General features: G+C 46.2%; 1 protein-coding gene across 1 annotated transcript; it reads right to left on the bottom strand.

Moving 5' to 3' along the window:
- Nucleotides 1–1,987: 1,987 nt before the first annotated feature.
- SCPEP1 (serine carboxypeptidase 1) lies at nt 1,988–23,854 on the bottom strand. Its single transcript, XM_087826224.1, has 13 exons — nt 23,785–23,854; nt 21,163–21,311; nt 18,134–18,223; nt 16,923–17,078; nt 16,507–16,581; nt 13,256–13,328; nt 9,433–9,470; nt 8,545–8,673; nt 8,211–8,304; nt 6,923–7,036; nt 5,983–6,120; nt 4,084–4,247; nt 1,988–2,579 (listed from the first exon to the last, which is right to left on the bottom strand). The coding sequence occupies exons 1-13, from the start codon at nt 23,852–23,854 to the stop codon at nt 2,517–2,519; spliced, it is 1,353 nt and encodes a 450-aa protein (XP_087682350.1). The 3' UTR covers nt 1,988–2,516.
- Between the last annotated feature and the right edge of the window lie 442 nt (nt 23,855–24,296).

The raw sequence follows: 24,296 nt of genomic DNA, 5'->3' as shown, positions 1-24,296 counted from the left end.
ACTGGGAGGAGGAAGCCTGCTTGGGTTAAAATCTTGTCACATGCACGGCGGCCCTCTTCAGCTCCCTTGATGACTGTGCAAGCTCCTGAAGCTTCAATCTAGGGTGAGTTAGGGAAACGGGGTGGGGGGTGGGGGGATCTTGTAGAAACTGGCCAGACCCATGGTTTGGCAGAGATGACCCTGGAGAAAGCAAATCTAGTCCCGGGAGAGTTCTATACACCAAAGGACATCAAACTAAGCTATATCATTGATGAGGACATTTAATTCTGGAGGTCACATGGAATCAGCTATTTGCTTTTGAGTCGGACCCTGATTTTGACTGCTGATAAATTCTAATGGCAGGAAAGATCAAGTGCCCGGGTTGCAGGTAAACATCATAGCCAGGTATTGCACTCCCTTTGCTGCCCTCCGAAATGACCACTGTTTGAAGAATAAAATAAAACTTGACTCCCCAGTCCTAACATATTATAGATCTGAGCCCCAGAGTGTCCGTGTTTTCACCAGATTTGATTTACTGTAACCAAAGATATTCTAACAGTGTTTTCTTTGGACTTGGCACTTTGCTTTTCCTTTTTAGATTGGCATTTTAATTTTAAAATATTGTCTCAGTGTTTCCACCCCGCTCAGGGCTTGACTTGAGCTTTAGCAAATTAAAACTGGTTATTCTTCTAGGAGTAGAGTTAAATATATTCCCAGAGAGAAATGCCACTTTATTTCTGGTTGCAATTATCTCAAGAGGGCCTTTTACTCGTCCTTGGAGTAGGGCAGGCAATCCCTGGGAACGAGATAAACTGGGAGACCCTTACCCTGCCCCAACTCCCTTCTCTCCCTTTACACTTGAGGCAACTAAATTGGAAGTTGGATGTCATGAATCCTACAGAGACTTTTATTTGGAGTTTCCTGCTGCTAACACTGAAGTTTTCTTTTGTGTTGGGGTCAGGAATACTTAGGAAGCCAAACCTAATGACATGGTCTCAAAGTACATTTGAAATGCTTTTTCCCATGGCAGGAATTCTCAGCTCCCCTGGGTTGGTGAAAAAGAATGTAACAATGCCATCCCTGGTTCCTAAAACCACACTGCATGTGGTAGAAAACCCAAACCACCAGTGGCTTAAGATAGAAGTTGGTGTTTTAAAATATATATATATATATTTTATTGATTTCAGAGAAAGGAAGAGAGAGGGAGAGACAGAAACATCAATGAGTCATTGATCCGCTGCCTCCTGCACGCCCCCTGCTGGGGATCAAGCCAGAAACCTGGGCATGTGCCCTGACCGGGAATTGAACCTTGATCTCCTGAATCATAGGTCAACGCTCAACCGCTGAGCCACGCCAGCTGGGCATACAGTTGTTTGGGTTTTTTTTTAATTCTCATTCAAGGATATTTTTTCCACTGCTTTTCAGAAAGAGTGGAAGAGAGAGAAACATTGATGTGAAAGACACATCGATTGGCTGCAACTGAGGTGCCCTTGGCCAGAATTAAACCCGGGACCCTTCAGTCTGCAGGCTGACGCTCTAACCACTGAGCAAAACTGGCTAGGGCCCGAGGAAGCCTGTCTTAGTCCCAGGTCCGAAGGGGCAGGTCACGGAGGCATAATTTGCTATTAACTCTTTCCCCACATTCTGCAGGAACAGACTTTGTTTGGTTTTCAGAATCTCAGCCCCACAACCATAGGAGGTAGTGTTCCTTCCAAGGCATCATAGGAGCCGTCAGATTTCTCATGCACACCTTGGGCCACAAATGAAAACTTAAAAGTCCCGAACTCATCGCTTTAATTTTAATGCTGGGATCCTTTGACTAAACAATTACGCTTTTAGGAATTTATTGTAAGAAACTAATAAGGATGTGCAAAAACATATAACTATCAGGGGGAACCACCAGATCACTGTTTATAATAGCAACAAACTAAAAACCGCCTACAGGAAACAACTGCGCATTTGGTACAGAAATTATGGTACATCCATAAAATGGAATTCTCGGCAGCCATTAAAAATGTTACAGAACATTTATTGACATGAAAAGATGTTTATGACATTTTGATGTGTGAACAAAGTAGACAGTAAAATGATAATTCAATTTTTGCAAAAAAATATATATGTATATGTAGCAAAACAATATTGCCAAGAATATACACTAGAGTGGTAGCAGTGCCTATCCCAAGGAAGGAAGGATATGGGTGTTTATTTTGTTCTTTCTTTACCTGTATCCCTCCCCTCCTTTTTAAAAATATAAATCACACAATTTGCTTTTATAATAAGCAAAAGTTAGTATAGTTCAACACGTTCATTTTGATGAAAAGAAATCCATTTAAAAAAATCTTGGGTGTTTTGAGAGCAGAAATGACTTCCAAGTTGCCACTGAGGCAGTGAATTTGTTCTCTGTGCAGCTGGCAGGAACCTTCACGATCACAGCCCAAGTCAGGTTCCAGGGGACACGGTGCTCCCCACAGCTATGGGGTGCTCACTTCAGCTCCCGTGCCCCGAGGCCAAGCAGCTCACCTCCAGCCCAGCCCATCTTATTCTTGCTGAGTCACCAGCTTCATCATCTTCAGGGCCATGTCCCCTTGGTCAGAAGGAACCTAGAACCAAGCAGTATGTTAGTGCTCCCGGTTCTGTTCCTGGGGCCGGGTTCAGGGGTGACATCCTGAGACCTGGTTCCCAGGAAGAGTGCCTGCTCTGTGACAGCAACCTGGGAGGACAGCCGCACCTGGGTGCACTCCTTAAAGAGAGGGTCATTTCTGTGAAAGGACCACTATGCCTGACAAAGGGTCCTCTGGGCCCCAATCTTGTTGGGTGGCAGGGGCCTGAAGTCTGCGTTTAGGAAAGAACTTTCTCCATTTGGGGCTGATCTGTTTATTTGTTCGTAAGGGCTGTGCTTATAGTACTAGGACCCAGCCTATTCAAGGAAGAGCGAAGATTCTAAACATTTCACAGGACTCTCTGGGTAGGAAACATCCTAGACTGGGAACAGAGTAGAAGCACAGCCCAAGAGGGAAGCTAACAGCAAAAACGAAAACAGGTACAGACAAGCAAACAAGGTCCTTTGTGGGGGTGGCATCCCCATTTTTATATTGTATTCAACTTTGTTTTGTTTCTCCCTTAGAGTTTTTGAATAATTCCTGTAAAAAAAATCTCCTTCCCACACACCACCAAAATGGGGAGGGGCAGAGGCCTCAGTTTCTCTTCTACAAAGACTGGGGTAGAGAGTAAATGGCTCCAAGTTCTGAAATTCCATGGCTCCATGATTCTCTATGGCACACCATGGTCCCTAATTCTCCTGCCAAGCAAGGCCACACAGGCATGATGGAGTTTACCAAAATGACATTTAATCAACTAAAGGGGAAGTGGTTGGTGGATGATTTAATAACAACCTCCAAGAGCTATTTTAAGGCTGCCCCCAACCATCTCTGGCTCTTTTTGTAACGAAGAGGAAATGGGTCTGAACTTCGGCTCCTAGCAAACCTGTGGTTAGCTCCTCCCTCCTTCCCCTCCTACCTGCCTCTGCAGGGACCCCTCTCTTAAGAGCATCATTCTCTTGGACACAATGTGTGCTCAACACTGAAGGTGCTCAGATCCTCAGAGCCATTAACAAAATGCCCTCTTAACCCTGTCCTGGTGCCTTGCCTCTTCTGTCCAGTTTCCTAAGGAAGTTGTTGTTTCTCTCCCTCACTGTTCGTTCATTTGCTTTAACCTTTCCCCGCTGGTGTCAGAGCCGCTTTACCAAGCACCAAGCTTTGGTTTTCACTTCCTGAAAATGGCAAGGAAAGACAATTTCTCCCTTCTTGCCCTGGGACAATGTGACAATGTGTACCTAAGACAGACTGTTAAGAGGAAAGTAACATTATATTCATTTCAACTAAAGAGTAAAGGACAGAGAGCCCAGCTTGACTCTCATATTCTTAAATAAGAATTTCTAGGCTCAAAGGAATGAAGCTCTAATGGCAGAAATTTGTTAGAGACCTTGAATGGCTCCCAAGCCCAAAGCACTTTGTGTGGAACCAACCCACGCAGCGCATGACCAACTGCCCACGGCTTCCCTCTCAGAATGACTTAAATTTGGAACAAAAGCAGCCTCTTTCTCACCATGTGTCCGGCTCTGAGAATCCAGAAGAAAGCCAGGTTCTTGTGCCTCTTGACAAAAGCAGACGTTTCAGAAGACGTAGGGTCACTGTACAGTGGCTTCCACTTCAGCTGATGGAACTTGGGCAGTTCTGACCACTTCAGTTTCTGCATCCAGGCCTCCTGCCCTGGTGAGGGACAAAGAAAGGCCTGGCATTAACTGCTGGGCAGTGTAGAAAAAAAATCCAGGTCCTAGAACTTGGCTTTTCCTGAAGTATAATAAATGTGCATAAAACACAGCCTTGTAAAATACAAATCAAAATCCCAGTGAGGTACCACCGCACACCTGTGAGAGTGGCTGTCATCAACAAGACAGGTAGTAACAAGTGTTGGAGAGGTCGTGGAGAGAAGGGAACCCTCATTCGCTGCTGGTGGGAATGTAACTGGTACAACCACTATGGAAAACAGTATGGAGGTCCCTCAAAAAAATGAAGACGATAGCTACCATATGGCCCAGCAATCCCTTTTCTGGGTATCTACCCCAAAATTCTGAAAGCATTTATTCGTAAAGATATATGTACCCGCTGTGTGTATTGCAACATTATTGATGGTGGCCAAGACATGGAAACAACAGAAGTGTCCTCCTGCAGAGGACCAGATAAAGGAGATGTGGTGCATGTACGCCATGGAAGACTACTCAGCCATGAGAAAGGATGAAACCCTGCCATTTGTGACAACATGGATGGATCTTGGGTATATCATGCTAAGCAAAATAAGTCAGAAGGAAAAAGTCAAGAACCGTATGACTTCACTCACAGGTGGAACACAAAACTAAGAGTAACAAACAAAAACGCACAGACAGACAACAGTGTGGTGATTACCAGAGGGAAAGGGGGGCAGGGAAATTAGAAGGAGGTAAAGGGGGGATAAATGGTGGTGGAAAGAGATTTGACTTTAGGTGGTGAACACGCAATGCAATACACAGATGATGGAAACCTATATAGTCTTATTAACCAATGTCATCCCAATAAATTTAAACGTTTGTTTTTAAATAGGGGAAAAAACTCTGACCCCTGTAAAAATGCAAATTGACTCAGTGGGTCTGGGTGGGGCCTGAGGGTCTGCATTTCTAGCAAGCTCCCAATGACACCCAGTCCGACAGAGAAGCCTAAGAGACGTGACACCCGACCAGTTTTTGCCTTTACTCTCTTACTGCCATATGCTCTATAGGAAGGTGATCGGGGACCTCTGGAGGTGACAGCTGTCAGGAGGACTGAGAAGTCTCAGGGTTAGGAGACGGGAAGGTGGGTTACCCAAACAAACACAGAGCCTTTTCATGTTGTCCTTAGTCCCCTTGGCTCACAAGTCACAAAAACATTCAGTTCTGCGGCTGAGGAGAAACACACACACCCACCACCCCGCATGCCTGGATTGCCGCTGGTTCCGAGCACCTGCCTCTGCACTCCTGCCGGGCCCACCGAACCCAGAAGTGGGTATGCGGTGACAGCCACTGCTACGGGGACTCCACAAGGACCACTTCCCCTGGGTCAGGTTTACAGAGTCATTAGGGTTTAGTCTTAATTCACCTTGCAAGGTTTTCCCTCAGTTAAACAGTCCATCAGTCAGGTGGTCAGGAAAACGTCTTCTTTTATATTTTTCTGGTGGGGGTAGGTGTTGTTCTTTTAATTATACTTAAGGTTCTCAAAAGCTGGATGGACCTACGCTTCTCTGAGGGGCCGCAGCCTCAGGCGGCTCCACCCTCTTCCTAGAGTCAAGGTCAGGGGTGGATGGATACAACAGGAAATGGCCTTCTTCCCAGCACCTCAATGTCACCAGCTCCAAGACTGACAACATCGGAGGCCAGTTCCCTTCCGGCTCAGCCCAGGACACCGCCTCCACGTGCCGCCCAGCCTGGGTTCCTACCCATGGTGTCCACGATGAGGTCCAGCTGTCCATTGTACACGGTCACGTTGACCCCGGCTTCCAGCAGCTCGTCCACCACGCTGATGACTGGCTTCATGAAGTCCTTCTCCATGTTCAGGAAGACACTGTTAGCCTGGCCTGCGCATGAGGAAGGAGGGAGAGGTAGCAACTTGGAATCCGCCACAACACGAGGCGCCTTTCAGCCCAGACCATCCTGGGCTCCAGCACCCAAGTGTAAGCCCTGTGCAGCACCCAAAAGACTGAACGCGCACAGATGCTTCACCCACACGGACCAACCGGCCCTGACGTCCATGCCCTGAGCTGGTCATGGAGAAGGCACGTGCTCTGTTCGCTCCAGATGACAGCAATGGCATTTTTAATGAGGAACTGAAACCTAGAGACGGCCAATGCCCAAGGAAACAGGGAGACTCTAAAGTACTCGTTAAGCTGGTCCTCCCAGGGAGCAACCTGTGCTCTGGCCAAAGTTAGCATTCCTTCTTTCCCAAGTAACACCAGGGCCAAGTTTTAAGTTCTGAACAAGTGGGGCTAGCCTAGTGATAAACCAAATCAGACCAGACCATTCAGAGAAAGCCCTCAGTAAAGCCCCTGGAGGACTAGCCACAGGCAAGACAAGGTGACCACGTAAAGGACTAGTGCAGGCAAGAGGAGATGGTCAGCACAGCATTCCCGCTGGCCTCCTGACCATCATAATACTGAACAATAGCAGCAATAGCGTAGACTTTGAACCTAATCTGGCATGTTATTTACTGTCTCCATTTCTTTGCCTCTCTACAAAATGTGGATAATAGTACTGTTCTACCTGCGACATACTATCACCACCACCAAAACCCATTCTACAAAGTAAGGCCCTTGAATTTGAACCTTTCTTTGCCTCCCCGCCAACTCTACAAGTGACACTTAATTAGATCACATAAGTTACCTCCCCAGGAGCAATCCTTAGGAATAATTTTGAGCTTCGTTCTGATGGGCCCGTTCATGAGCTGATTCAAGGCATCCCGATTTAGGTTTCTCACGTGGCGTTGGTAAAGATGAACTAAAATGAACTGGTACACAGTGAGTAAAAGGAGTGGAAATGAGTCCAAGAGGACATCGTCTCCAAGCTGCCGGGGATGCTGTGCAGAAGAGGGAGGCTTTCAGCTGGGAAATGAAAAGCGTCACCTTGCCCTGGCTGGTTTTGCTCAGTGGTTAGAGCGTTGGCCTGTGGACTGAAGGGTCCCGGGTTCAATTCCAGCCAAGGGCACATAACTCAGTTGTAGGCTCGATCCCCGGACTCAGTCGGGGAATGTACAGGAGGCAACCAGTCGATGTGTCTCTGTCTATTTCTCTCTCCCTTCCACTCTCTCTGAAAAGCAATGGGAAAAATATCCTTGGGTCACGATAAAAAATAAAAAATAAATAAAAAAGCATCACCTTAATTCACCCCAGATGGAGGAAGAAAGTCAGAAACACGCTGAAAGTAGAGGATTTATGTGTTGATCGCTGCATTTTAAGTACTTTGGGGCCACAGAGAGTATCCAGAATGGCCAAAAGAAATCAGCTGAGCAGTGGAATCCAGAGGACTCCTGCAGCCCTGATACACCTCTGACCGGGGAGGATGCCAGCATTTGGCACTCACAGTGACCCTGGGGCGGCTGAAGGAGCCTGATCCAGCCTGCAGCAGGACTGACATCATACGTAGTCCAGTGTGCAGAAGCTGGTTTCCAAACTTCAAACACACTATGCTACGTGAAAGAAGCCCGATGCTCAAAAGACTACCTATTGCATGATCCCATTTCTCTGGGATGTCCCGAAAAGGCAAGTCTAGACAAACAGAAAGCAGAGGAGTGGTTGCCTGGTGCTGAATCAACTGCAGACGGACATGTGGGATCTTTCTGGGAAATGTTCTAGAGCTGGATTGTGGTGACGATTGCACAACTCTGTGAATGTACTTAATAACCACTGAATAGATGCTTAAAATGGGCAAATTTTATGGCACATAAATGACACATCAATAAAGCTTTTAAATCTGGTAACAGATGGTTACAAGACTTACTGTGGTGATCCCTTTCTAAGGTATATAATTGTTGAGCAATCGTGTTGTACACCCGAAACTAATAAAATATTGTATGTCAACTGTAATTTCTAATAAATGAACAAAATAAAGCTTTGAAAAGAAACTGGTTTCATCTCGCACAGAGGATGAGACACGGTCTAGAAAGTTCACTCACCGAGGTGGCTCTGGGTGAATTCTAGGCTTGACTTCATTGAAGACATGGGGGTGTTTTTAGTTAGAATGTTATAGAAGTTCACCCCATCCGTGTTCTGAAACATAGAAATATATTTGGCTGTTTGTTGTCTTTATTTCTCTATTATCAATGTTGCAAAGTCTTATAGGCCTGGGGGACTTTCTGACCCTGTCACTGCTCTCACACATCAGATTACCACTTTGCATGATTTCTGGAGCATCTCAAGATAGACCCCAATCCTGACACCACCAACCAGGGGCCCTTTATCCATGAGGAAAAACCCACTGGGCTGGCCCCTGAGCGTGCACCCTGTTACCTGTTCAATGACCATTTCTGCTTTTCCCCACAGCTGGGTGGCCTCTTCGTAGAGCCCTTTATTTATAGCATCCAGGACCTGCTCTGCCACCCGAGACACCTCTGCCAGGCCTTGGTCATCGAGAAGAGACTGGAATGCAAATCAAGAACACAAAGGCCCGCTTTGCTTAGCGACACAAATCTGGCTTTGCTACAGGTAGGGATGGGGAACAGAAAGAGTGGGCAGGAGAAAGGGGAGTTCACATATGAGAGTATCTGTTAGAAGTCACCTATTTATTATGGAAGAAATACAGCAAAATGTTCAGAGTCTAGATGGTGGATATATGGGTGTTGACAGTGATCTTTCAACTTTTCTGCATATTTGAACATTTTTATAATCAAGAGTTGGGGGGCTTGCCTGGCTGGCATGGCTCAGCGATTGAGCATTGACCTATGATCCGATCCGGGAGATCGCGGTTCGATTCCCAGTCAGGGCACAGGCCTGGGTTGTGAGTTCGATACCCCAGTTGTGGGCTCGATTCCTAGTAGGGGGCATGCAGGAGGCAGCCGATCCATGACTCTCTTATCATTGATGCTTCCATCTCTCCCTCTCCCTTCCTCTCTCTGAAATCAATAAAGATATATATTTTTTAAAAAGGGTTGGGGGGCTTTAAAAAATTGTGCTTCTTGTATCTTAAGAAATGGGGTATCTGTGCTGTTTCTTTACATCTGTCCCCAAGGCCAGCTATTGCTTAGCGTCTCCAATTTGATATGGACCAAAAGACGCGAAGAAATGTGGACCACACAGGCACACTCAGCTCACTTTCACCTTCCTGAGGACAGGGCCAGAAGAGGTCAGCTGGGCTGTTGACTATACGGAGGGTGCAGAGGTGAGGCCCCACCTACTTACCATGCTGTACAGGTAAGGTCCCCAGGAGAGCACTGAATCTAAAGGAAACCACATATGTACAGAATAAGTCTTCACGGCTCCATCCTCCCAAAGAAAAATCCCACCAGCCTCCCTCCCAAAGCAGAAAGGAACCCGGTTGGCTTTACCTCCCAGGGCTCCTTCACTCACCAGGGCCCATGCAGGAAAGGAGCTGATATTCCATGGCTGGGAGGTGGGACGAGGGTGTGGGGGGCCCGTGTTGACTGAGGGCTAATGGCACATTCATTGGCCTGATGCTGGCCCAGTGAGTGAGTCAGCCAGTGATGGCATCCCCACGGGCAGGCTGTGTTTATGCATCGGAGGCTCTTATCTGCAGGCTTCGAGGTTTTTTGACAGTTTAAAATATTTCCCCGCCTTTACATTTCTGCTCTGCTTCCTGCTTGCTTCTTCAATTTGGGGACACTAGCTTCTGCCAAGTTGCTAATTAAGGAGGAAGCTTAATGATTTCATAAGTCAAGTGCTTGTGGCTATCCTGCCACTCAATTCATCTCTACTCCACAAATATATTGAGAATTGACAAAGGGCCTAAAGCCAGTAAGGAGCTTTATAAGATATAAATGTGAGTAACACAATGTCTGTCCTCAAAGAGAAGAGTGGGGCTCAGTTTAGACAAGTTCATTATTACCATGATGCTAGGTTAGGCTAGTGAGTGCCATTGAGAGATGTACCACCCAACAAAGTATCAAGGATCACAAGTTTTAAAGTACATTTAAATACACCACTTTTTTGCTGGAAAGCCTTCCATGGTAACTTAAGGCCAAGCATCTCAAAGTATGTTTCATATAACCTCAGCTCTGCAGAATTTTAATTTAGGTATTAAAAGAAAAAATTCTTGCCCAGCCGGACATGGCTCAGCGGTTGAGCGTTGACCTAGGATCCAGGCGATCGGGGTTCGATTCCTAGTCAAGGCACATGCCTGGGTTGCGGGCTCGATCCCCAGTTGGGGGCGTGCAGGAGGCAGCCAGTCAATGACTCTCTCATCATTGATGTTTCTCTCTCTCTCCCTCTCCCTTCCTCTCTCTGAAATCAATAGAGAGATATTAAAAATTAAAAAAAAATTCTTTTGTGAAATATCTCTGGAGTTATGCAAACCATAACACATTTCTTTACTGCAGGACTTCTCAGAGCTTTTGATGTGCCTGTGAAACCCTAAGGAGGTAGAGTCAGTGTTGAACACTCCCAAAATTTATTTGACTACAGAGACCTTTGTATAGCATCTCATTGGACTGGTATTCTTAAGTACACCCTGAGAAATGCAGGCATACCAGGCCTTCCTGAACCTACCTATGCATTTAGCCCTCCAGTTAACCTTTAACCCAGTGCCTTAGTTTCTTGAAATACAAAACCGTCTGTTCTCCAATGTATCCCACTCCTTGTCTGGTCTAGACCAGGGATTGACAAACTTTTTCTCTAAAGGGACAAATGATAAATATTCGCAGCTTTGCAGGTCTCTGTTGCTATTCAACTTTGTTATTGCAGCCTCCAAACATATGTAAATAAGTGGGCGTGACTGTCCCAATAAAAAACTATTTACCAAAGCAGGGTGGCAACACAGACTTGACTTGTAGGTCATGGTCTGCTGACCTCTGATGAGACCTGAGATGTCCAAGAAGCTTTTCTGCAACGATGGAAATGCTCTGTGTCTGGGTGGTCCAGAACAACAGTCAACAGCCACACGTGACCTACTGGGCACTGGAAATGTGCATAGTGCAACTGAAAGATTGACAATTTTATTGTATTTTAATTTAAGTAGTCACAAATAGTTCTACGGTTGCCACACTGAACTGTGTAGATCTTCTAAAGGACGTGGAACATGTCTGTGTATCTTTCTTTTTTTTTTTAAATTGTTTCTTTTCACATACATATGTAGTCTTATTATCAAGCATTAGATTGTATAATTTTCTTTATTGATTTCAGAGAGAGGAAAGGAGAGGGAGAGAGAGATAGAAACATCAATGATGAGAGAGTCATTGATCGAGCCCGCAACCCGGGCATGTGCCTGACCGGGAATCGAACCCCGATCGCTTCGATCCTAGGTCGACGCTCAACCTCTGAGCCACGCCCGGCCGGGCTGTGTATCTTTCTTAGCACCTGACAAAAGACCTACCACCCAGCAAGCCATTAATAATTGTTCATGAAATAAACAGTACTTCTCCCTCAGAAAGGGAGAATTTCTGGGACGGAGAGGTGACACTTAAAGTGATCTGGAAGGAGGGAGTAAGAGCTGAACAGGAAGAGTCATGAGGGGAGGTGGGTCATGGCAAGGTGAAAAAAGACTTTGGACAAGTTGAAGAGCACTTGTAAGGCCATGAGGTTAAAACTGGTCTTCTGGAGACAATGTAGTATAACAGTTAAGTGCATGGATTCCAGTGGCTGCTGCCTGGATTTGAGTCCTGGCTTTAGCTGTGTGACTCTAGAAAAACTGCTTAATCTCTCACCATCTCAAAAATCGGGGTAATAGTAGCATCCATCCCATGGAGCTGCTGTGAGGATTAAATGCAGTTAACACATGCAAAGTGCTTAGTGTTGTTGTGACACTGTGATGAGACCCCAGGAGGAAGTGTGGTGCTGTCACTTTGAGTGAGGCACCTGGCAGGGAACCTGCTGGACTCTCGTGCTTCTGATCAAGGCATCTGCTGCTTCCTGATAGCCTAGGAGGTCCGGCCAGGAAGGGCGAACAAGCAGCAGCCCTCCTCTCAATGATGACTCAGAGTTCTTGGTTATGCCATATTATTCCCTGGAGGTGCCAAGAATGAGGGCAAGAAATAACCAGGCCAAGTAGCATCAGGATGTCCCGAATCCATCAGGGACGTGGCTCTATAAACGCCTACACTCCCATGTAACGACCAAGAGATAGAGCCCAGCCAGCCTAGAAAGGTCCCTCGTGTCCCCTTTCCAGATTATTCCCCTCCCTCCTCCACAGGCAACTCTCTTCTGATTTCTAACTTTATATTTGGTTTTGCCGCTGAAAAGTCAGCTTTTGTTAGGTTAGAGCGGTAGTTCTCAACCAGGGGTACTTTTGTCCCCCGGGGGAAACCTGGCAATGTCTGGAAATATTTTTGGTTGTCATACTGGAGTGGGAATACTGGCATCTAAAGGGCAGAGATGCCGCTAACATCCTGCACTGCACAGGACAGCGCCCCACAACAAAGAATCATATCACTTAAAATGTCAATAGGGCTGAGATTTTGAATCCTGTGTCAGAGTGAACCCACTAAGGTGACTATTCGAGATGTCTGAAGCCACGCCCCGGATGCCTGCAACATAAGCAACTTTTATCTGTACTCCCAACAAGGGTGCCGATGCTCAGGTTATGAAACTGAGCACCTGAGTTGCAGGACCTGATGGAAACCTTGCTTCATCAACCTGAGCAACAGATGGGACGGTCACCCCAAATGCTCACGTTCACATCAGCATGGTGGAGGGGACAAGATGACAGATAGGCCTAGGTTTGAATCCTGACCAGGCCACTCATTCTGTGTGTCAGAGGGCAAGTTCCACCACCTCTCAGAGCCTTTAGAATGTCTTTAGCTATAAAATCTGATTCTTTTGTGATGAGAACCAAATAAGAGAATTGAGTTCAGTCCATAGCAGCCCACGGTAGGTGCCGTGTAAATGAATTATTCCCTAATTTCTTGTCTGGCCCTGGGGCACACACATTCTGTGTTAACCTCTCCAAGGACCCAGAGAATTCCACTGCCTTGTTCTTTGATCTGGATAACACAGCCCAAAGTCCCAGGGAAGAGTGGAGAAAGGAAGTAAAGTCTAAAAATTCCATACTTACCAACAGGGGAGATCCAGGAGTCACCCAAAGCAACCCCAGAAAAGTTGCACTTGATGGTCCCTTGCTGAATGGCCTGCAAGAGGAGGAGCCAAGAAACATCCTTACCAAGGGGCCTCGGGGCCTCACCCCTTCCTCAGCAGGAGGGAGCCCAGTCTTTACGCACTACTTTCCCAAGCACACAAAACTTCCGCCCGCCCTTCCCAAGGTCCCCCAAGTCTCCAAAGACCTCAAATACCCAGAACCAAAGGAACTCTTTCCTGCCACCATTTGCAAAATGAGTGGGAACTGTTGGATTTCTCTTGACTCTTTTCACAAGAGTGTTGGCAGGATGTGTGTGGGGTCTGGTGCAGCCCCAGCTTTTTAGGAGGGACACCGTCACCCCTCCGCCCCAAGGTCCGATTTCTCACAAGGTGGTCAGTGGGTTCCTTGGGTACGATCCTCACTATCCAAGCTGCAGGCACCGAAGGGCTGGGAGGCCTCCTCAGGAGGTCCTCAAGGGTGGGATGAGGCCCTTGGACTAGGAGCTCATGCTCCTCTGCCCCCCCTTTTTCATTTAACGTTAATAGTGTAGCCTGAGTGTGAAAATGTAATAAGACGAAAAGTTGAAGACTAGCGATTGAAGAAAGCAGGCTGTGGACATTATGTATAATATGCTCTCATACTGGCTAAAAAATTATTTATTTATAAAAGTACAGAAAAAGATTTCAAGGCTGTCCACTAAGGTGTTGACAGTGGAGAACTCCGTCTGGCGAGAAGGTGAAATTTTAATTGCTGTGTTTTCTTTTAACTTTTTTTTGTTGTTAACCTTCACCCAAGGATATTTTTCCTATTGATTTTAGAGAGAGTGGAAGGGAGGGAGGAAGGGGAGAGAGAGAGACATCGGTGTGAGAGAGACACATCGATTGGTTGCCTCCCGCAGACGCCCCTACGAGGGTCGGGATGGAACCTGCAACCCAGGTACGAACCCTTGGCTGGGAACCGAATCCGCAGCCCTTTGGTGCACTGTGAAAGCTCCAACCACTGTGCCACACCGGCTAGAGCTGATTGCCGTGTTTTCTAATTTTCTGTTATACACAATACTGCTTTTGATTAAAGGTTCATTTTTAAAAAAGAATTAAGAAATATTAAAAGTAAAACTCATACAAGCTCACTGTAAAAAATTTAAACACAGAAAGACGCCTCTACCCCACATGCACCCTCACACTCCCTAGTTAACCAGTTAACATGTTATGTATCCTTCTAACCCCTTTAACAACCATATACACACACACACACAAGTATATACAATATATACAAAACTATCCATTCTCTCTTTTTTTTTTTTTAATATATTTTTATTGATTTCGGAGAGAGGAAGGGAGGGGGGGAGAGAGAGAAACATCAATGACGAGAGAGTCATTGATCAGCTGCCTCCTGCACGGCCCCTGCTGGGGATCGAGCCTGCAACCCGGGCATGTGCCCTGACTGGGAATCGAACCGTGATCTCCTGGATCACAGGTCGATGCTCAATTGTTAAGCCATGCCTGGCTGGGAGATATCCATTCTTTTTCCCCCCAGAACTACCCATTCTTTATGATGGCTGCAAAGTATTCCATCACAGAAAGATACACCCATTTTATTTAAGTAATTCTCTATGAATATCCATGAGCTTGTTTTCAATTTTTGGACATTATAAGCAATGGTGCACTAAACACCCTCGGACACACACATGTATGTATAAGTATTCTCATGGAACAGATTCCTGGAAGTGAAATTATTGGGTCAAAGGGCACATACATTTTAAAAGTTGACAGATACTGCCAAATTGCCCTTTTCAAATGATTTACCACTCTAGCCAGTTTTGCTCAGTGTTTAGAGCATTGGCCCTTGGACTAAAGGGCCTTGGGTTTGAGTCCAGCCAAGGATACGACGCCTCAGTTGCATGTACCTCGATCCCCAACCCAGGTTGGGGTGCATGAGGGAGGCAACCAATCAATGTGTCTCTCTCACATTGATGTCTCTCTCTCTCTCTCTCCCTCGCCCTTCCACTCTCTGAAAAGCAATGGGAAAAATATCCATGGGTGAGAATTAAACTAACTAAATAATAAAAAAATTAAAATGAAATGATTTACCAGTTTTCATACCCACCAAAAGTGCGTAAGAGCACTTATTTTCCTGACGTCTTACCAAAGCTGGGTGTTACCAATCTTTTAAATATTTTCAAATCTCATAGATTTTGCTTACTAATAAAATTTGAGCATTTTTTCATATGTCCACAGGCTATTTGCATTTCTTCTATAAATTGCTTGTCCATATTTTTTGCCAATTTACTTGTAGGATATTGTCCTTTTTTAAATGGATTTACTAATAATATGAATAATTAAAATTGTTTATGGAACGCTACAAAGTTTTAAATTTGTATGTGGTCTAAATATGTCAAACTTATCCTTTTTGGCTTTTGAGTGTTTTATCTTATGAAGGAAAGCTTTCCTACCCAAGAGCATAAAATTTTTCTCCTATATTTTCATATTCTCTTTAGTTTAGATGTTTAATCTATCTAGAATTGATGTTTTATGCAAGGCAAGAACTCAACTTTACTAGTTTCCAAAGTGATAGCCATTTATGGAATGTTCTATCTGTCCCCCAACGACATGAAATGCCATCTTATTTATATATGATCATATGGAAGCATGATATGTGTATATTATATACATACACAGATATATATACATATATAAACATATAAGTATATATTAAATCTGTTTCTAGATTCTTTATCCTGTTGCATTCTTTATCCTATTTGTTTGTTGCTAGGCCAACGCCATACTGCTTTACTCATGGCAGCTTTACAGCTTGTTTGGTATCTGGTAGGGCAACCTTCACTGTTCTTTTTGAAACTCTTCACGGTTATTATTACAGACTTGCTCTTACTCTATATGTACAGGGTCCTATTCTAAGTATATTCAATACCAGGTGAGTATAAAAAGTAACACAGTTGCCTGGCTGGGTGTGGCTCAGCCCTTGAGCGTCAACCTAGGGTCCAGGAGATTGTGGTTCAATTCCCAGTCAGGGCACATGCCTGGGTTGTGGGTTCGATCCCTGTGTAGGAGGCAGCCGATCAATGACTCTCTCATCATTGATGTTTCTATCTCTCTCTCTCTCTCTCCCTTCCTTTCTCTGAAAGCAATAGAGATATATTTAAAAAAAAAAAAAGTAACACAGTCAGTTTCTGTCTGAAACCAAAACAACAACAAAGCCATCTTCCTTGTTACCTTATGAAGTTCTAGAGCAATGCCAGCAGCCATCTTTCCTCCGTAGGACTCTGAGAATATGTAGAATGGAATCGTCTAGCAAGAAAAGGAATTGGTAAAGCACTAAATATCCTGAATACCTTTTAATTCACAAGAATTAATTTCAAATTTTTACTGTATGTCATGGCCAGACAAATGTGCTTTGGGTTGTTTTTCTCCCTCCCTCCCTCTGATACTTATGTCTGATTAGACTACTGGCTCGTGAGTCATTCCTTGAAAATAAAAACCACCTTGAGTGAAGATAGAAACCAAAGCCCACAACCCAACCTGGGGAGTAAACAGGTCTCCCTGAAATCAGCTGGGCGCTGCACTCTTGGGGAAGTTTATTGTTACTACCGTTAACCCCTTGCTTAGCTCTTCCTGGGGCTTTTGCTCACCTGGAACTCCGGGCGGCAACTGAAGAAGGACTGCAGGAGAACCAGCATGTCTGATGCCACCGTGGCAAGGTCTTTGGCAAATGTGCCATTCTCGGCCACGTAACTGAACCCAGTGCCCACGGGGTTGTCCACAAACAGGAGACTGGCAGACTGGAGCTACATGCCACAGGGGAAAAGCAAAAGCTACAGTCAGGCAGTCAGGCACCAATTATTTTTTGATCATCTGGTATGAGCTCAACAAAAAACCACACGTGTGAGGATATCAATGTGCTTATGATCCTGTTGCTCAAAGGGATTTTAAAATATAAGGGACAGGAACATTGACTACTCTGGCAAAGAAAAGGAAAGCAAGAAGGAAAGCTTAACATATACCTGGGTATCAGAGCACCTACGTTGTCACTTTTGACGACACAAATGTCCTAAATGCAATACATCAGTGCAGGTGGGAGGCAGCAGTGAGTCTGAATAGCAGACAGTACACCCAAGGTCTGAATACCACACAAGAACGGAACGTACTCTAATATCTTCTCCAAAGAAGCTTAGAGTTATAGGATTGTGAATGGTTGTAAAACTCTGACTCGTACACTTCAGATGGATGAAGTGTATGGTATATGAATTATATTTCAATAAAGCTGCTTTTAAGAATTCATTTTTAGGCAAAAGTGATTGGACGAGGTGGGTGAGGGGCAAAGCCAACAACTGAGCCACAGCCCCACCTGGCCGACAGTGTGGTTTTGCCCTCCAGCTTTGGCAGCCTGGGGGTGGGGGCCGAGCAGGTAGACATGGGACTGACCCGAGGTTGGGTGCGGCAAAGCTGCAGAGCAAGGATAAGGGAGCCAGGGGGTGGAGACAGAGACCAGAGAGACATCAAAAGGGCAGAGGACAGGGGGTCTGAAGTCTTGCAGAAGTCAAGAGGCAAGAGTGGAAGGGAGGAGAACAGGGAGAGGATGGGAGGTTGTGGCCAGAGGGTGGGACCCTGGAGTCGGATCGCAGAGATGGCCAAAAGAGGGTAGGGTGTCTGCTAGAGTAGGCTTCTGTGGACAAGTGGAGAGAAAGGTTACTAAAGGCAAGAGAGACCTGGGGGAAAGTGGAGGGGAGGGAAGGACAGTACTGCTAAACTTGTGACCTCGCCCTGCATGGGGTGGGCCCGGTGGGGCTCAGATCTTGGAGAGGCCACAGGGCAGTTTCAGCTGGGGCCATCCTCACTGTACCCAGGTAGTTCTTCGTGGTTTGAGGTCACAGTCAAGGGGCCCGATTTCCTCAAAGTTTCCAAATCCGGTGCTGGATCCGCCTGGACCACCCTGTGGGAAGAGAAAAGAAACAAAAATTAATCCCGAGAAAATCTTAGTTAAATCTTAGTCATTATATTGACGACCAAATTCACTATAAATGATTTATGATTTGGTGATGGCTGCGTCAATCCTGTACAAAGGCACAATTTATCTGAAGAACCAGGGACTTCTGCACTAACTGAACCTCTTGGTAACGGCTAGTCTTTCGAAAAGGAACAGACCTGGGCCAAGAGCCCCTAAGGGAAACTTTCCTACCTCTGATTCCCCAAACCTAAATCCTGGCCGGCCAGGGGCTCACTGACCTTCAGACCACCTTGTTCAGCTCCTCCTTCAAAGACGAGCAATAAGGCCCATGGAGGGGACATGGCAATTAGGGGCTCTACCAGGACTGGACCCAGGGACTTGTGACCTTTAAATAAAAGAGTACTACCCATCGGCCCACTCTGCTTTAAAAAAAAATTTTTTTTTAATGTTTTTATTGATTTCAGAAAGAGGAAGGGAGAGAGATAGAAACATCCATGATGAGAGAGTCATTGATCACCTGCCTCCTACACGTCCCCTACTGGGGATTGAGCCCAAAACCCGGGTATGTGGCCCAACGGGGAATCAATCTGTGATCTCCTGGTTCATACGTCGACTCTCAACTACTGAGCCACACTGGTTGGGCCCCACTCTGCTTTTCATATGCCATTGTGGCCACAGGAAATTATCACCCCAGCCCCAGCCAAGGCAATGAGAAGCTGGCTGGACGATACTTCTGTTCAATTTGAGAACATCTGACTACCAAATTTTTGCCTAGAACTTTGGGGTGGGGAGCTGTTGTGCCTGGGGGCAATCCAGTGACTCTGATATATGGTAAAGGTGTCAGTGAGCCAGCGACACCCTGAAATGGCTTGAAAGTGTCACTAAAACAGCTCACTACTCCACTCAGACAATGTGACCTGGATTCTCAAAGACCTGCCCAGAGAAGTCAGTGCATGGTTCCTCAGTAGGCTGCTAAAATAGATCTCCTTTTAATCTAAATTAGTAATTATTTCTTCTTTCATCATAACCTTTTTTCCTCTACCTTGGGCCTCTGAGGAAATGAAGAGCAGGTTACTTAGTTAGCCAGTTCATAATCCTCCAATAGCATCTCAGCTCCCAGGGTTTATGTAACCAAAGGTCACAAAGTGGACTGTGGACCACAGGTGCCAATGAGGGCTCCTTCCCAGGAGCTCCTGTCCTATCAGAGGGGACCACCACCACTCAGCTCCGGGACAGGGAGTTCAGGCCCCAAGCTGCTACATCTCAATTTTTACATGTTGGCAAGTTACTCAAATAAAATGACCCTGCTCTGCAATCAACCTCAAGGAAGGTTTGCACCTTCTATACTCAGTGGTTTTCAAACTGCACTCCCGAAATCCCAGAAGTGCCTGTGGGCAGCCTGTGACCAAGGGAAGGTCGAAGGAGTCGGGGACCAGCTCCACCCCAGTCTCAGCACTTTTGCTTTTGTTCCTATATAAGCTTTTGCTTGGGGATGGAGAGGTTCTGCTAATTAATGAAAAGTTGTAACAAAATCCCCTAGATTACAAAGTGAAAGCCCAGCCCAGCCGGGCGTGGCCCGGGGTTTAAGCATTGACCTAGGATCTAGGAGATCACGGTTCAATCCCGGGTCAGAGCATATGCCGAGGTTGTGGGCTCGATCCCTGGTTAGGGGCCTCCAGGAGGCAGCTGATCCATGACAACTCTCTCATCACTGATGTTTCAACTCTCTCTCTCCCTCTCCCTTCCTCTTTCTGAAATCAATAAAGATATATTTTTTAAAAAAGCGAAAGCGCAGAAAAGGGAAGTGTCTTGCCATAGCTCTAAGTGGGTGGCAGGAAGGCCTCGAGTGCCCAGGTCCCCTGACTGGCAGGCCTGGGCTTGTCCGCTGTGGGGCTCTCTCCCTGACAACCTGCACCAGGGGTGGACAGAAGTTCCCTGGGCTCCACATATGGGTGCTTCTTCTGTGGCATTTTCATACCTACACCCTTGGCCTGAGTCTCACCTTCAGCTTATCAAAAGAGCTGCTCTGATAATCCTAAAAGAGAAAGGCCCCTCCTGGCAAACTGCTCATCTTCGCTCTTTCTCACCAGAAGGTCCACAGGGACCGGGGACACTGGGAGGCTGTTTATGATTACTGACACTTTTGCAGGAAGTGACATTTTCATCCCATGCAAATGAGTACCAGGGCTCCCTATTTACTGGTGAGCAACCTGGAGCCTCAGCTGAGGCAGGCCTACAGTTTCCAGAGGCTGAAGCAGGACCATGCTCCTCAACCCCTCCCTAGAGATTGGTTTTCCAGGTGGGTGTGCACCATTTCTGCGCAGATATTTTAGGAATGCTTGGAAGAATCCTCTGCCTGCCTCCAAACACCTCTTAACCAGTTCCATGCCTTCCATCCTATAATCAGAGCTCAAGATCAAAACGCAATCACATCTAGGGAGAAGGAGAGGCCCAACATTTAATACTAAGAGACAAGAGGCTGAGTCCTTTCAAAAGATCAGTGTTTCTGAGACCAAGAAATTAGGGCCTGGGAAAGAACTGAGAAAAGAGAGAGAGAAGGAGCCAGTCAGGGTACCTCAGTCTTTGCTTTGGAACCATTCAAAACACTTTCTATCAGTATATAGTCAAACTTGTTTCAGGAGCTTCTGGGAAAGCTTCCTGCCACTGCCTGGGCTCAAGGAAACAAACAAACAAAACGGTAAAAGGCGAGAACCTTCACTCTCTGATTTGCCGTCCTTGGTATACGGCTCCCTTTGCCTGCTTCAGAAGGACACTGAACCCCCAAGCCTAGGAGCCCCCTGACTGGCTGCTGGGCCAGATCGGTCCTTTGCCGCTGGCTGAGCTGTGAGCCCTCAGGAGCAAGCAACGTGTTAAGCAGGGGAAACCTGGCCTCAAGCCTGGCCAGGCAGCAAAGCCACTTTTACCTGAAGCCACATAACCAGGGGCAGTTCTGTGAAGTTCTTGCAGGAGTTGGTGGCATAATAGAGCCACCAGAACATGTGGGCATCCTTGCGGACAGTCACATAATCCCATACTTCTCTGCCCTCATCTTGGGGCAGGTCAATGATGGCTCCTGAAACAGAAGCACAATTTGATTTTCCTGAAGGATATCTAATGTTTGGATAAATTCCAAGTCCAGTAGAGGTGGTCATGCCAGGCTTGAGATGATTTGGTTTATATTTTAGGCAATTTACTCACTCCAAAATGTTGTGAAATAAGGGAAAAAACCCCTCAGTTATGAAAAAACAAACCAAACTTAATAGGAGGCTGGAGGCTTCCCCATTTTCCTCCACACCCTCTGTAATGTTTGGATTTTTAACAATAAGCATGAAACACTTTTATCATTCTGTTGTTGTTGTTTTTTTTCTAAAAATATCTTTATTGATTTCAGAGAGGAAAGGAGAGGGAGAGAGAGAGAGAGAGAAACATCAATGGGAGAGTCATCGATCAGCTGCAGCCCGCAACCTGGGCATGTGCCCTGACTGGGAATCGAACCCCGATTGCCTGGATCCTAGGTTGACGCTCAACCACTGAGCCACGCCCGGCCGGGCTATCCTTCTGTTTTTTAAAAAGAGAGATTTACATTTTGAGGGGAAAGAAAAAAAATCTCAAAATGCAACATGCTGGTTTTTATATCTTATTTAACATAGGATTAAAGAGGCATCACAAATTAGTGGGACCAAGATGATTCACTATATTATGCTGGGGCAACTGTTAACTTTTTCAAAGAAAAAAAATAGAAATGTAGGTCCTCTCTTAATACTACAAACCAAAATAAATTTCAAATGGATCAGATATTTAAATTTTAAATATTAAAAATAATATGAAAATATAGTAGAGCCTGGCCAAGCGAGGCTCAGCTATTGAGAATCCACCTAGGATTCAGGAGATCACGGTTCGATTCCCCATCAGGGCGCATGCCCAGGTTTCGGGCTCCATCCCCAGCAGGGGTATGCAGGAGGCAGGCGATCAATGACTCTCTCATCATTGATGTTCCCATCTCTCTCCCTCTCCCATCCTTGCTCTGAAATCAATAAAGATATATTTAAAAAAGAAAATATAGTAGAATGTTTTTCTGACCCCCAGATGGGGAAATGGTCATAAAGAAAAAAAGAGAGACTCTAAAAAAAATCAACAGTGTTGAGGAGAGAAACTTGTTACACTTCTTTACATCAAAAATACAATGAAAAGGCAAATGACAAAGATCTGCAACAACTATGAAAATGGGTAATTTTCCTCACTCACGTAGATCAATTTAAAAACGGAAGATCTTGTTAAATGAAGAAATAACTTATGAAAACGGAAATGTGAACGTTTGATAAATATGTGAAAGAATGGTTAACATCACTAATATTCAAAGACATGAAAATTAAGGCAATAATGAGGTCACTAAAAAACTTTGCTTATTTGATAGACAAAAAATGATGGCATTTGCTCAATGTCCACAAGTAGACATGAGATTGGCCCTCTGTACTGTTGGCAAGAGTGCACACTGGTATAACTTTTGGGGATGGCAATTTGGCAAAAAAAGATATCAAAAGCTGTGTTTGTGTCCTTTAATCCCACAACTCCCATTTCCTTAATTAACTTTTCTAGCACCTGCAAAACAAGTATCAGAAAAGAGGAGGTTGAATACATTTTCTATGTCACCTTTGCTAACACCTGTCAAGTTACAGCACTTGGGGGGAAAAATATCCTCTGGTGAGGCTGATAAGGCTGGAGATTAAGAAACCCAAAAAGTGGCTTGGGGGAGTAAACCAGCTACTATACTATTAAAGATGTGGCTATAAGAATCTATATACAAATCACAGAAGAATGTGGGCTCCTTGAAAATGACAGACAAGGCTCGGGTCCCTTTTGACCTACCCCCTGGCACTCCTCCCTTCCCTGGGAGGGACCACTGTGAAAATCTGGGGAGTCAACATATTTGACAACATTTCCCAGACGCAAACTGAAGGGCATATGATCCTCCTTTTACAAAAGGGGAAAAACAGCTGTTAAGCAACTTGCCTAAGATCACCAGGCAAGTCTGCGGCCAGCCCGAATTCTCAGTTGATTCAGACCAGGAAACATTTTGCGGGGGGTGGAAAAGACTAAAAACAAATTGCAAGGCACCCTTTAAACACGAACGGGTTTTGCCAAAAAGGACCCTAGCGAGGGGAACCTCTATCCTGTCTCCTCTGACCCAGCAGAGGGAAAAGGCCTCCCGGTGATTCTCCGGGGTCCTGTGAGCAGCCGGCGGCCGCAGGGGCGGGGAAGTGGCTTTACGACCGTGGAAACTCATCGGTCAGCAGTTTCTCCAAATCACACATTTTGCACATCTGCTCCTACCTAGGGAAGATGGGAGCTTCAGACCACCCGGAGCCAAAAAAGGGTATTAAAAGCACTCTCGATTCCAAAACAAAACAACAACAAAAAACCCAGAGAGGTTCCAAAGCATGTGGGAACAGAGATGTGCTTTAAAACGCGCAAACGCGCAGGCTCGCATCCCCGGAGGGAGGAGGCGGCACCGGCCACTGGCACATGCACCTTCTGCCCGAACCTACCCGAACTCAGGCCCAGCAGCAGCAGCAGCGGCAGCAGCGGCAGGAGACGGGCCCGGGACGCCGGCTCCATGACGAATACCGCGCCGCAGCGCCGGCAATAGGCTGGACCCGGCCCGGCCACGTGACGGCGGCGGGCGGAGCCCGGTCGGACCGGAGGGGCGGGGCCTGTGCGGCCTGGGGGCGGGGCCAGGGGCGGGGCCTCTGCGTGGAGGCGAGTGGCAGTGGCCGGGGCGCCCTCTGCCGGGTAGGTCAACCACGACCCGTGCAACCGCGCTGGGGCTGGGGCTGGGGCTGGGGCGGGGGGCTGGGGCGGGGGGCTGGGGCTGGGGGTTCTTTCTGCCCCACCACTTCGTTCTTTGCCGTTTTGGGGACAGAGCAGACAGGAAGAGACATTTAATGCATTTGACTTCAGTTGTGCCACCGGACTGAGTTGCTACAGAAAAATAACCACGAGGACCGTCCTTCCTGCCCTGCCCATCTCTTCCTTCCCCAACCAAAGGCCTGGCATTTCA

This window comes from Miniopterus natalensis, chromosome 17 (assembly GCF_054644295.1).
Source record: "Miniopterus natalensis isolate mMinNat1 chromosome 17, mMinNat1.hap1, whole genome shotgun sequence".
Taxonomy (NCBI): Eukaryota; Metazoa; Chordata; class Mammalia; order Chiroptera; family Miniopteridae; genus Miniopterus; species Miniopterus natalensis.
This window is presented reverse-complemented; position numbering and strand designations above follow the sequence as displayed.

Excerpts from the sequence above, each read along its gene's own strand:
- SCPEP1 (XM_087826224.1), bottom strand. The coding sequence starts at position 23,854 with ATGGAGCCGGCGTCCCGGGCCCGTCTCCTGCCGCTGCTGCCGCTGCTG. Across the intron at positions 16,582-16,922 it reads GTTGCCGCCCGGAGTTCCAG|ACGATTCCATTCTACATATT; the intron begins GTGAGCAAAAGC and ends TTTTCTTGCTAG. Across the intron at positions 6,121-6,922 it reads TAAGGATTGCTCCTGGGGAG|GCCAGGCTAACAGTGTCTTC; the intron begins GTAACTTATGTG and ends CCTCATGCGCAG.